Here is a 14211-nt window from a genome sequence, read left to right on the forward strand (position 1 = left end):
TCTTTCCATTTTTATAGTTTCTGGCTCTAAAAAGAGTGTGCATTTTGAAGATTTTGTTAAAAAGAATACATGCCTTGTAAACAAAGTGGTATTACAAGGGTTTAAAGTGACAAGCACATCTCATTGCAATGAGTGATGAAGTTATTTTTCCTGCACTCCACAACTTACAAGTCTCCCACAACTATCAATCTTAATCATTTGTAATCCTTTACATTTTCATCGTGTGGTTAATTTTGCAGAGCTCATTTTTTGCTCAGATGGTCAGGCATTTCCTCATGGAGCTAAAATAGAGACAGTATTGGTTGTCATTGAAAAAAATTGTCATTGAAAACATAATTTCCTCTACTATAGTCTTGAAGGTCGGACTTCCCCAAACCAAAGAAAAATAAATTACAAATCTAAAACAACCACATTTTCAAAGCAAAAAACATTACTATTATTGAATTTTTTGGTTATCCACTCATTCATTTTGCTGTCAAACTACAGTTCCAGTAGTTTCTCCTCTGTTTTCTTTTTTTCCACCACGTCTGTTTGTTTGTTTGCTGGGTCACTAGAAAGCAGGTGAAAAAGTTCTAAGTTTACGGAAGTATAAACTGCTTGGAGCTTCAGAATCCACTACACCTGGAAGATAATAATGTAATGCTCCAGTATTATGTTGAAAAAATAAGTGGACTGGACTGCTTGTAGCATTCTAGTGGTCTAACTATTTGGTCCACACTGAAATATGTCAACAAGAGTTTGAAAAATTGGCATGAAATTTTGTACAAACATTTGTGGTCACCAGATCCTCTTTTCCTTTCAGCTGGTCAAAGTTTTCCGTTTTGCTGCCCAATATCTCTCCAATAAGCATTATTAGTGCACGTCATTCAAACAGACTAAAGTGGAGAGTTTTAGCTTCATACAGATTAAAATCAAGTTATTTTAATGATTTTGAAGCATCAAGAGTTACTAGCCCCGAATAATTACTGGATCTTAAGGATTGCGATGACTGTACTTTGACACCTTGAACAGAATCACAGATTTAAAAATGTCACCTTTTGAAAATATCCCTTAGGGGAGAGTCTGTGGGTTAGTTGGTTCTCGAAAACCACGGAAGAAATTGTTCATGTGGCCAAACATTTTTGAAGAAGTATCCTTTACATGCACATGGAATAAGACATTTTAGTGTATAAAACAATTGCTTCCTGCTCAAAGTAAATTCTTCATGGTTTTATGAGTGTCGTGTCTGTATAATTATTGAGGCATCTGAAACTATTGTACACGTTAGTGCATTAGTAAGCTACTAAATGAGGCTAAAGTGTTAGTATGTAGTGAACTGTAAACCGCCTGGATGATGCATTTTTGTGATGAAGGCAAATTTGATAATTGGTAAATAATTACATTATTAATTTTATTTGGTATTTTTACATGTTAGAACCAAAATGATGTGACATTTTAATTTTGAGACTAGTGGAAGACAGACAGGACTTCAGCTTCTCTTAAGGATTTGGAGAGAGCTGTAGAAGAAGTAAAGAAGGGGAAGTTCATACGTCAGGTGAAGATCGACAGAATGACTTTTCCATGGGGTGCTGTTTGTAAAGCAGCTCATGCAAAAAATAACAGCAACATTTCGTCACATTTAGCTGTAAACCATGTAAAAAACAACTGGTGTGAATTTTTGCAGGTCACCTTTTAGGACATTTACACCAATATATGTCATCTCATAAATAACTGAAATAATTAAATCTAAATAGTAAATGTCGAGGATAAATGTCAAATATTAAATGTAAATGTTAAATCTAAATCTAAATAATAAATCTAAATGTAAATGTTAATCTAAATGTAAATGTTAAATCTAAATCTAAATGTTAAATCTAAATCTCTCAGTTCCAACTAAATATTTAGCTAATATGCAAATTGACACTCCCGGTTACAGGAAGTACCAAAATAAAAGCTCGGGGAGCTCGCTTAGTGATATGTGAACTGTCATGTCTGCCTTGCCGTCATCTCGGTTCCACTCGGTCACTGTCGCTATGCGCCCCACGCTTACCACACAATGTCGAGGGATTCACCTTTGGCTGAAAGTATTGGAAGGGCCGTTCTGGCAGCTATACAAGAAATTAACCCCGCGTCAGCTACAACGGCTGCCGCAGAGCCACAACAGCACTCGGTAAGTGTTTCTCGCCTTGCATTAGCTCAAGCAAGGCTTATTTACTGTAAACGAGCTAACGTTAGCCCAGACGAGATTTGCTACTAGCGTCAGTTCACTTCATGCATAGTATAGTTGCTTTTTTAAAAATGTTATTTCTGAGCACACACGTTTTGACACTTTGAAGAAATGTCGCTAATGCGTTGACAATGTCTCTACAGGCTGTTCGGAACTACGCTGCTCTTAGATCAGCCACACCGTCTACCTCCACTTTGACATCCTACCGCATGCTATGCTGTCATACTGATTTGACCTAGATGTCTATTTGTGTTTTTAACATGACTTGTGTAATATTTCCACTTTAATTTTATTGCTGGTTTCATATTACATACATCATGTAACAGCGTAATTACGTGTTTCTGATTTGAATCATATTCTTAAACTCTTCAGGACTCCGGCACTGATGGTACGGTATCTTTAACAGCACCAGACTTCACCCCAGTGACCTCTCAGTCAGTAAGTACTGATCAGTACTCATGTTTATTTTTTCTGAGTTGCTGTAGTATGTGGATTTTCCAGATTATTTAATATCATTCAACTGTAAGTCAGCAATGAGTATTATCTCAACAGTTCTCTTCAGAATGGACTGCTTAATGCTCATCTGTAATGAAATGTTATTACATTTTCTTCAAATGTGTAATAAATGTCTTTAATATGTTTCAATTTTTTTTGAATTAGCCATCTTTTGTGATCCAAACATATTCAAAGTCATATTTATTTCCTGTGTTGTAGGGTACCTACCAAGGAAGGCATGATATATCCAGAGAGGAGCTTGAACATGTTCTTTCCCTGAAAACCACTTTTACTGAAGCAGCATCTACTCTTGGAATCTCAAGGCCAACTTTCTATAAATTACTACAAGACTACAATATTCCAACATCAAAATTTGATCTAATCAGTGATCAACAATTAGATATTGAAGTGTCACAAATAAAAACTGAACACCCAAATGTTGGTGAAGTGATGCTCATGGCACATCTGTATGAAGGTAAATTTGTTTCTTTATTTTTCAGTCGAAAAAAAAGTTGCTCCAATCGCAAAACATGTTCTCAATCAGAAAAAACTTCACTTCAATCAAAAAAAACGTTTTCAATCAAAGAAAAAACTTGTTCAAACGCAAAAAAATATTTGTGCTATTTGTGGATTATTTACTGATTTCAAGACATGTTTTGGACAATATATTATACTGGCTTGTTTTGTCTGGATGTCTAAGCTTGGATTATGGCCGTTTTTTGTGGAATATTTTCATCTGTGACCAGTTATGAGCCTTCAAAGGTGAGTTTTGCTGTTTACGTGATTTGTTGTTTGTTGGACAAATGTGTTTATATTAGCCGCTGTGGTAATCACATCTGAAAGTGGTTCATACCGGCGGATTCATGAGAATCTAAGCTTTCCATGGGTGTATAGTGTTTCTATCATGGAATTTGCAGCTTTGGTCAGTTTTGAAAAATGCTTATGCACATCTCAAAACGGCCCGAATACGGGACGCTGAACCTCTAATCGGGGTCCCCACGCGTCCTGGAAAACCTGAAAAATGATAGACCAATTTTGCAGTCATGGAAAACATATGGAAAATAAAATGCCCAGGAAAGGCTTGAATTGTCCTGGAAAATGATTTATCTCGTTCTACCTTCTTAATGAACAAAAATCAGCCATAGGAAATTAAGTGAAAATGTTCTTGGTAACTAATGCACACTTAACTATAAAATAGGAGTAGATAAAATAATGCAAGTTAATAAATAAGATCTTGAAAATGAAAAACAATGGTGACAAAAATAAAAAAAATGGCAAATTGAAATTTAGGGTACATAAAGAGTAAATAAACATAATATATTCATAAGAAATCAGAGTAAATATAGATTTCAAAAATAGTCTGAATCCTAAATGTATAATACTAAGACACTACACAAACGCCAGAAACCGTCCTGAAAAATGATTTCCAGAAAAGAGTGGGAACCTTGTTAATTCATATTAATTTGACTTTAACATTTTAAGCCACTTGTTAATATTCCTCTGTACTTTGTGTTTTTGTCTTGCTTTACCTTGTTTTTGCCTAGGTAAGTGCAGAGTTCACATGCATGACCACCGTCCCACTTGTGACGAAGCTTAATTCAGTTTTATTCATATAGCAACCGATCATAACACAAGTCCTCTCGATGCACTTTGTAATGTCTTGCTTTAGCAGATAGAGAATAAACTTGTGTTCTGTCTTCTTCTGCAGGTTCACTGCCAGACCTCTAGTGGAGACCATCTTTGAGAGGGGCATGGCCACCTGCTTGGCCTACGGACAGACAGGAAGCGGAAAAACACATGTGAGTTACAGGCAACGACTTTTTCTCTTGCAAAAGCTGAAACTGAGGGTTTTTACTTTGTTTCAACTCTGCTGAATGTAACTAAATATCTTCACCTGTATTGCATTGTAGACTATGGGTGGAGATTTCTCTGGAAAGAACCAAGACTGCTGGAAAGGAATTTATGCATTAGCTGGTAAACAGATGAGCTGTGATTTCTGACCTAATTTAATGCACCTCGTTGACTAAACTACTTCACATTTTAATTGTGTGGGTATTTTGTAGAGATTCTACTTTAACACGGTTGAAATCGTAAATCTCTTTTTGTGCGGCTCAGGATGTATTTGTCATTTTGAAGAAACCCAATTACAAGAATTTAGATCTACAAGTGTATGCAGCCTTCTTTCAAATCTACAATGAAAAGGCAAGTGTAATCATCTCGTGATTGGTGTGACCATATTTCATGTGTGATCAACACTAACCGACGCTGACTGTATTGTGTGTGTGCTGACAGGTGTTTGACCTCCTGAATCGTAAATCCTGCTGGAGGATGGGAAGCAGCAGATGCAGGTTGTGGGGCTTCAGGAGAAGGAGGTCAAGTGCACAGAAGATGTCCTGAAACTCATTGAAGTGGGCAACAGCTGCAGGTAGGACAACAGAAACATTGCGGCATTTGTTCAGTACATGTTTGATAAACATATTGCAACTGTTGTTACTTACATGTGCAAATGTCATTGTCTTTCTTTCTCCATTCACCCTCGTTCGCCTGTTGTTCATCTTTACATCTCTTTCCTCTCTCTTCCAGAACATCAGGGCAGACGTGTGCCAACGCTCACTCATCCCGCAGCCACGCGGTGTTCCAGAGCATTCTTCGGAGGAAGGGAAAGATGCATGGGAAGTTCTCGGTCATCGACCTTGCAGGAAATGAGAGGGGCGCCGATACGTCGACTGCCGACCGCCAGACTCTGTCAGGGTCCTCTCCTCATCCCATCCCCACCTGACATCCCTAAAAACCCCTTTTCCCTACCTTTCTCCTCTGTCTCTCTGCCTCTCTGTTCCTCTGTCTCTGTGTCTCCCTTTCAGTCTCCCATCCGCTCACAGCCATTTCAACCCAGGGGAAACACTGAACTAGACACACAGTCAGTCATCATCTCGCCATTTTGTGATTACTATGCTTTTTGCGCCTTACTAACTCTGTTTCCTCTCGTCTGCCTAGGACCAGCTGTCCAGGCTCCTTGCCCCTGCCCCGACCAGCCCATTCTGTTCCGAACCTGCTCTGCCTTGCCTGCCTGGACCCCTTCTCCGATTCTCCTCCCCTCTCCTCGTCTCCTGGTGCCCCCCGGACCCCACCGAACCGTTACTGGACCCCGCCACGGAACCCCCGGACCAGCACCGCCGCCAGGGATCCGCACCAAACATCTGCCACCACACTCTGCTCCCCACCGGAGCCGCCACGGCCGCCGATCCCCGGCTTTACTCCCTCCCTGCTGCCAGAACCCTCTATCCACCTCCACTGCTTCCCGGACCATCTCCACCCCTTACAATAAACCTGTTTTACACCCAATTCCGCCTTGGTAGCGTGGTCCTCCGCACGGGTCCAGATCCACCTCACATGACAGACTGTCTGGAAGGAGCTGAGATCAACAAAAGCCTGTTGGCCCTGAAGCTCTGTGGACGGCAGCAGTGTTGTCCACAGTGTTTTCTGCCACTTGTTTGTTCGTGAAAAGACAAAATACACATTTATTTCATTCTTTTTATTACTATATCATGTCTTTCCCTCTCTTCTTGTTTCAGGAGTGTATCAGAGCTCTTGGTCGTAACAAACCACACGCTCCATTCAGAGCCAGTAAGCTCACCCAGGTCCTGAGAGACTCCTTCATTGGGGAAAATTCACGCACATGCATGGTCAGTTCTTTGTCCTGCTAAATAATCTGTGTGCATGTTGTCGTATACACCAACGGTGAATAGTGTGGACACACCTCCTCATTCAATGCTTTTTCTTTATTTGTATTGTTTTGTACATTGTAGATTAATACTGAAGATGAACACTTTTTGTTGACAATATAATTGTATATGTCTTATTTTATAGTTTTGATGTCTTCAGTATTAATCTACAATGTACAAAATAATGAAATAAAAAGCACTGAATGAGAAGTTCAAGTTTACTTTATTGTCTCCTGTGGGAGAAATTAGTCTTAGACAAGGCAAGAAGTCAAGCTGCACAGCAAAACAATAAAACAGAACACATACTATTAAGAATACATGATAAATACATGACATATAATAACTAAGTTAAAACAATATTAAATAAAACAAAATACACACATTCCCCCATGCATACATTTCGCACATCCCCAATTACCTCCCTTTGGTAGCTGCACCTAGCCGCTGATTAATGAGCTTGACTGAGACGGGGATGAAAGAATTTTTAAAACAGTTGAGCTTCACAGCAGGACTCTGTACCTCCTGCCTGAATTCAACAGCTCACACTGTGTGAACAGGACATGGGATGGATCAGCAAGAATACTGTTTGCTTGCCTGATGGTGGCCTGCATAAATAAGTCTTGTGGCATCAGTGGAACAGGGGTACCTATGATTTTCCTCGCCATCTTCACCAGGTTATGAAGATGGCGAGTAAAATCATAGGTATCCTTGAAGGTGTGTCCATACTGTATCTCCATAGATATTAATCTGAATGGTTTTCTCTTTCTGAGAACAGATTGCAACGATCTCTCCTGGCATGACGTCCTGTGCGAGCACAGTCAACACTCTACGCTTTGCCAACAGGTGGGAATATGTTGAGCCACTACAGTAATGTGCACAATGCCTTGTTTCTACAGGAAACAAAGGAAATGATTCCCTCTGGTGAAATATTAGCTCTTGTAATTCTCCTATAATCCCTAGTGGTTGTTGTATAGATTTAGATTAGCTGTATGGTGCCGTTTATGCAAATTTCTCTGCTTACTCTCAGTAGTTCTTTCTGACTCTTGTATTCCTTCTCACTCCTCTTTTTTCCTGCCTTTTTCTCCCTTCTCGTCTCCCACCCTGTGCCCCTCTGTGTGCTGCTGTGGCTGGTTGCTGCTGTGTAGAGTGAAGGAGTTTGGGATTAGTCCCTCAGACATCCCCTTCTCCCAGGGCGGTCAGGGGAGTCGCCCTGAGCACTCGCATACCAATACCTTTGAGTTTGATGACTTTGCTGCTACCTCTCCCAGCAGGTGGAGCACTCCACCAAAACACACACACACACACACACACACACACACACACACACACACACACACACACACACACGTTGTTAACTATTTATCGCTTAATATTTTTGTAACTTAAGGAGACATTTTGCTCAATTTTAAACCGACGTTATTCGTTTTAATCTGAAGAACAGATTCAGAACCAGCATTTATTTTTCTTAATCTGAGCAGTTTTTCATCAACACCCGTTTTTCTTGGCTAAGGCCTGAGAACCATCATTTTTAAATCAAGCGGCATTCAGCTGTGATCTCCGGAAACCTGCTGGAACAGGTCCATTTGGGTGGAACCGATCAACCAACAGCAGGACAATGAAACGTGGCGTAAGTGGTTAGCACTTTGCCTTGCAGCAAGAAGATCCCCGGTTCGAATCCCGGGGTGGGTCTGGGATCTTTCTGCATGGAGTTTGCATGTTCTCCCTGTACATGCGTGGGTTTTCTCTGGGTACTCTGGCTTCCTCCCACAGTCCAAAAATATGCTGAGGTTAATTGGATACTCTAAATTGCCCGTAGGTGTGAATGTGAGAGTGATTGTTTGTCTATATATGTATCCCTGTGACAGACTGGCGACCTGTCCAGGGTGTCCCCTGCCTTCGCCCGAGTCAGCTGGGATGGGCTCCAGCACCGCTGTGACCCCAGTGAGGATGAAGCGGTGTATAGAGAGTGGATGGATGGATAAACCACCTGGATGATGCATTTTTGTGATGAAGGCAAATTTGATTTTTGGTAAATAATTACTTTATTAATTACTTTTATTTGGTATTTTTACATGTTAGAACCAAAATGATGTGACATTTTAATTTTGAGACTAATGGAAGACAGACAGGACTTCAGCTTCTCTTAAGGATTTGGAGAGAGCTGTAGAAGAAGTAAAGAAGGGGAAGTTCATACGTCAGGTGAAGATCCACAGAGTGACTTTTCAGCCCATCAGGTCATCCATGAACAAATGGAGACAGATCTTACATTATATGAGATGGAAAATTTTAAATTTTACTTCAACATAATTGATGGCACAATTTACCCCCAACATGTTTTCTCCAAAGGCTCGACTAACTCCAAGTTTGTTCCCTTTGGAAAGCCATATTCCTCATATACAATGACTACACCAGTGTTTCAGCATTTTACATGAACCCAAATTTATCCACTGTGTGCTTTCTTTACAGTAAATATGACAGTTAAAAGTTTAAAAAATAACAACATTATATATATGCTGCTTTGTTTACATTTGAACGAGGTAGTGCTGCATTTAAATCAGGGTGCAGACAGTTCTGCACAGTGTCTTACAGATTTCAACAAGACAACAGTACTACTTGAAACAAGCAGGACATCGAGATTAATCTCAACGTTAACCTTTCAACAAAATCCAAAGAACCCAAGATTTTTGAGGTAAGTGACTTCACTGCTCTGTTTGATGAAGCAAACACCAGAGGAAACATTGAGAAGGAAGTTTTAAAATGTATTTTTCTACAACTCTGTCCAATTTGTAATGAAATCTGTGAGTCAGAACAGGATGTAACACTCAGTTTTTTACTTGTCTTGTAATTTTTAACATCTTGTTATTAAAAAGTAAGATCTTAGCAGTGTGGAAGGGAAGTGATGTGTTCAGGTTTGGTCATAACTGGATAAACTGGACTAAAACTAAGCAGTACTCCTGTAAAGAGCAGGACAAACATTTTTGTTAAGACAAAATTTGGTTTTAAAGCTGAAAACTTGGAATAATTTGACTATAACCATGACCAAATGCATAGATATGTTGGGATAGCAGGATTTTTCTACTGGGAAATATTCATTTTGGAGTATATTATGATAATGTGATGTGTTGATGTGAGCAAGATTTAAGGTCACTTTTTTCTGATAAGTAAATTAATTCAGCTAGTGTAATAAGTAAGGTGTTAGCTCGTTCTGTTTCCTTAACTTGCAACATGGAGAGATTTGAACAATTTATTGCAACATTACTCAGAATATGTCACTATAAGTTATTAAGTGTAGATAGATGAGAAAAACAGGGCCAGTTTTAGTCATTTAAAATGTCATTTTCAAAATGAAACAATGCTGAGAAATTTTCAAATTGTTTTTAAACTCATTCTAGAATTCATGACAAACACAAAAACTCTGAGTGGAGACACCATTTCAATTGATTTTATTGAGTTATTTATTGGTTTATTGAGTAGTTTAGTGAAACCAGCTTAACACCAAACTCAGAGACATCCACATTTCAGCAAAATCTAGATAACCAAACTTTTGTGAAGTAAGTAACTCCACTCTTCTGTTTAATGAAGTGAACACTTTGGAGTTTCTGAGGAAACATCCATGTAGTTTTGCTGCAATACTGTCCAGTATGCCTTATAACACAATTCAGAACAGGTTGTAACACTCAGTGCTGTTGTTTTATGATAACTGGTTCAATATTTAGCAAATATGATTGAAAACTGAGATCACAACAGTGTGGTAGATTACCAATGGTTCAACAAGACATCCATAGAATATGGTTCTCTTTTGTGTCTGTTTCACTTTCAGACTTCTGGGACAAGATCAAAATGAACTTTCAAAGTTCATCCTCATCCTCATCCTCATCCTCATCCTCATCCTCATCCTCGTCTTCCTCCGAGGGGAGTATCGCATGGCAGGGTTTCGAATTGACAACAGGCTACACGGTGGTGAAAGAACTGAGAGATGGAGGCTTTGGAAGAGTGCTGGACTGTGTGAAAAACAACACTGAAGAGCACGTGGCTATAAAGATGCCCACATGGAACAATCTGGACCATGAGGTAGGACACTGATTTCAGCTGAACGGTGACATAAGAAAAGACATTGTTTTAAAAAGAGAAAGTACTACTACAAGATTCTGAGTAGTGGTACTGGTCATGCTGTGTACTTTTTAGTTGTTGAGAAGAACTGATTGGACTATGTGGCTAAGCAAACATATTGTGTCTCCACAGGCAGAAATCCTGAAAAAGCTCATGAGCCACAATTCAAAGGAGTCCAACATCATTGAATACAAAGGAGACGTCTTCTTCGAAGATACGCGGCTCCTGGTGCTCGAGAAATTGGACATCGACCTGTGGGACTACGTGGAGAATTTCGCACAGCCAATGCGAATGGAACACGTCCGTACAGTTATTCAGCAGGTGTGACCTTCTATTGTCTCCTTCTATTTCTCTCCTTCAGTGGTGCTAGAATCAACATGGGTGGTTGATTAACCTTGACAACTTCTACTTTTATTGTCATCTGACACATTTCTTGAACAAACTCCTGATAAATGTTGTTACTTGCAGATGGCTGTTGCTTTGAATGCAACAAAGAGTGCTGGCATAATCCACTGTGATGTGAAGGAGGATAACATCATGATGGTGGATCATGTGAAGCAGCCCTTCAAAGTCAAGCTGATTGACTTTGGTTTGGCCAAGTACAGATCCGAAGCCCAAGCAGGAGAGCTATTCCAAGTACTTGAATATAGGTATGAAATACCGATACTTTTTAAACATTGAGAAATCTTTAATTCAGCGCTGTCTCCTTACTGTCTACTGTGTCACATCTTCATTTGCTGTTTTTTCCACATTCAGAGCTCCAGAAATCACCCTGGGCCTGCCGTATTCAGAGGCCATCGACGTTTGGTCCTTAGGCTGCGTGATGGCCTGGATGATGACTGAAGATAGTCTCTTCGGATCAGGCTCAGACTCGGAATACTTTACAGTGAGTAAATTACTGCAGCCGAAGCACATTAGAAGCCGTCACAGGATTAGCTTCAGGTCTAACATGGTGTTCTGTTTTGTTTGCAGCTCCGACGCATGATCCGTCTGCTGGGTCTGCCGCCGCAACATCTCATCGATGCTGGCCTGAGATCGCAATTATTTTTTTCAGAAAAAGTCTGATGGTTTGTGGCGGCTGAAGGTACAATACTCCTACTGTGATTTTACCTCTGACCTTTACTCACTCAATAAGATAAAGACTTTAGTAAGCATCATTGTTTTCTTCTTTCAGACACCTAGAGAGTATTTTGAGAGCGATCTCGTCCACTCCGACCCCACGGTTTACAAGTTGGACTCTCTGGATGAAATGAGAACGGTAGGTAGTTTTGGAAGCAGCAGCTAGTTGCTGAAAGGTCCCGTTCATTTATGGTATTCACATTTGACGGTGGAAGGTGATTTGACCGCTGTTGGACTTTCCAAATGTTTTCTGCACCAGGTGTATTCTGAGACGGACAACCCAGCAGAGGCTGATGAGAGGAGGGAGTGCATCGAGCTGCTGAAGGCGATGCTTCAGTGGGATGAGGACGACAGAATCACCCCCAGTGGTATCCTCAACCATCCTTTCATCACCAAAAGCTACCTCAACAGCAGCTCCCCCACCAGGAGTTGGTAAGTGTGTTTCTATTTACTTTGTACACAGGTTGTGAGACATTAGCAGCCCAGCAGGTGACAAAAGACTGATATGGACTTTTGTTGATTTCCATATTTACATTCTCTGCTTGTCAGATGTAAACCCAACAGTGTATGTTTCCTTTTTTAGCGATGAACCGAAACCCTCCACCAGCAAGTTCATCATGGTTAAGCCTGCAGACCCAGAAAACAGAATTAACCTGACAGGCTTGCCCGATGAGGACGATGACCTTAAGAGCAGTGAGCACGAGGACAGTGACGACGCTGACACTGCCGAAGACACCGAGGACAGCAAGGATGGTTATGATGATGAAGACACTGAAGTCAATGAGGAGCAGAGAAAGACAATGAAGAAGAACTGCTTCCAACGTGTCTTCTCTTGGATTAAGAAGAAGTTCTGCTGCTGCTGTGTGTCCGATGTGATGAACTGAGCAGCAGTGATGGACTGGACTAACATTTCGGACTCACAGTTCCTGACCTCAGAATCCTTGGCTGGCTTTCTTGTTCTCTTGTGTTTTGATCTCATGACTTTTCTGTATCCCGTTCTCAGTCTTCTTTCCCCTCACCCCAACCGGTCGAGGCAGATGGCCGCTCTGTCTGAGCCTGGTTCTGCCGGAGGGTTCTTCCTGAAAAAGGGAGTTTTACCTCCCCACTGTCGCCAAGTGCTTGCTCAGACAGGGAATCCAAAGGAAATTTTGGATTTGTTGGGTTTCTCTCTATAATTTTGTCTTTACTTTTGTCTTGAGATCACACATTTGAACTTGTAAATAAAATGGATTGAAAATGAATTGAAAGCTTCACCCAAAAAGTGTCTGGATTTTGGTCACATGGTTGTTGCTCAAAACTGCCCTGAGTCAGTCATGGCTTCTCAGTTGACGTGCAGAGCAGAGAATCTTTGGGTTTCTTTTTTTACAAATACCATCGTTATTTTTGGTGAATTTTTAAATTTGACATTTTAAATAAAGTGACTACAATGAAATCTGACAATTTTAAGCTTATTTTCAAGATGTTTTCTCTATGTAATCACACAAAACTGATGGTATTTATTACAAACAGTCGGAAAGTTGAACCACTCTTTCCATTTTTATCGTTTCTGGCTCTAAAAAGAGTGTGCATTTTGAAGATTTTTTAAAAAGAAAACATGCCTTGTAAACAAAGTGGTATTACAAGGGTTTAAAGTGACAAGCACATCTCATTGCAATGAGTGATGAAGTTATTTTTCCTGCACTCCACAACTTACAAGTCTCCCATAACTATCAATCTTAATCATTTGTAATCCTTTACATTTTCATTGTTTAGTTAATTTTGCAGAGCTCATTTTTTGCTCAGATGGTCAGGCATTTCCTCATGGAGCTAAAACAGAGACAGTATTGGTTGTCATTAAAAAAAAAAAAATTACCATTGAAAAAAATTGTCATTGAAAACATAATTTCCTCTGCTATATAGTCTTGAAGGTCAGACTTCCCCAAACCAAAGAAAAATAAATTACAAATCTAAAACAACCACATTTTCAAAGCAAAAAACATTACTATTGTTGAATTTTTTGGTTATCCACTCATTCATTTTGCTGTCAAACTACAGTTCCAGTAGTTTCTCCTCTGTTTTCTTTTTTTCTACCATGTTTGTTTGTTTGCTGGGTCACTAGAAAGCAGGTGAGGTGAAAATAACCATGTTAAGTGGTTATATGGAAATTCGGACCGTATCTTTTGTGCCTTATACATCTCTAGAGGACAGACTGTGGTCACATGCTGACCATGTTTGGCTCAGCAAACAGCTGTAAGGCAGCTTTCTCAACTATGAACATAATCAAAATATGTTTTGAGAACGGCTCAAACAAGCAGCAGCTCAGTTCTCCCATTAAGCTGCAGAGATATTAGGGGAGTGATATGAGACAGACGAAAATGTAAAAGTGTTCAAATGTTTACATTTATGAGATTTAATTATTGTTAAAGATGCATAGAAGTTGATTCAGGTTGTTCAGTCATGCTTTTTTTAGTTCTACACTTTATTTTAAGATATACAGTTACATAAAAAGTTATTTATTGATAAATGTCAAAATGTTTTTGAACCGTACTGAATTTATTTGACGGTCAGTTTTTGATTACA

At 39.8% G+C, this 14211-nt stretch overlaps 1 protein-coding gene and 1 long non-coding RNA gene across 6 annotated transcripts in view; both read left to right on the forward strand.

The window, feature by feature from the left end:
- The window catches only part of LOC127535153 (homeodomain-interacting protein kinase 1-like), a 31033-nt gene extending 18140 nt beyond the window's left edge, over positions 1–12893 (forward strand). For 3 of the 5 annotated variants that reach the window (XM_051952297.1, XM_051952288.1, XM_051952296.1), the window contains 2 exons: positions 11912–12084; positions 12236–12893. In XM_051952297.1, coding sequence (XP_051808257.1) covers positions 11912–12084; positions 12236–12536 — 474 coding nt within the window. In that variant the 3' untranslated portion in view covers positions 12537–12893. Of the gene's footprint in view, positions 1–11707; positions 11792–11911; positions 12085–12235 lie in introns of all 5 variants that reach the window. The other 2 variants (XM_051952291.1, XM_051952293.1) reach the window with 2 other exon arrangements.
- On the forward strand, positions 1985–4904 carry LOC127535161 (uncharacterized). Its single transcript, XR_007943810.1, has 6 exons — positions 1985–2149; positions 2579–2644; positions 2921–3463; positions 4410–4500; positions 4612–4675; positions 4817–4904. It is a non-coding gene; the product is annotated as an uncharacterized LOC127535161 (long non-coding RNA).
- Positions 12894–14211: the final 1318 nt, after the last annotated feature.

Source organism: Acanthochromis polyacanthus, chromosome 8 (genome assembly GCF_021347895.1).
Source record: "Acanthochromis polyacanthus isolate Apoly-LR-REF ecotype Palm Island chromosome 8, KAUST_Apoly_ChrSc, whole genome shotgun sequence".
Taxonomy (NCBI): domain Eukaryota; kingdom Metazoa; phylum Chordata; class Actinopteri; family Pomacentridae; genus Acanthochromis; species Acanthochromis polyacanthus.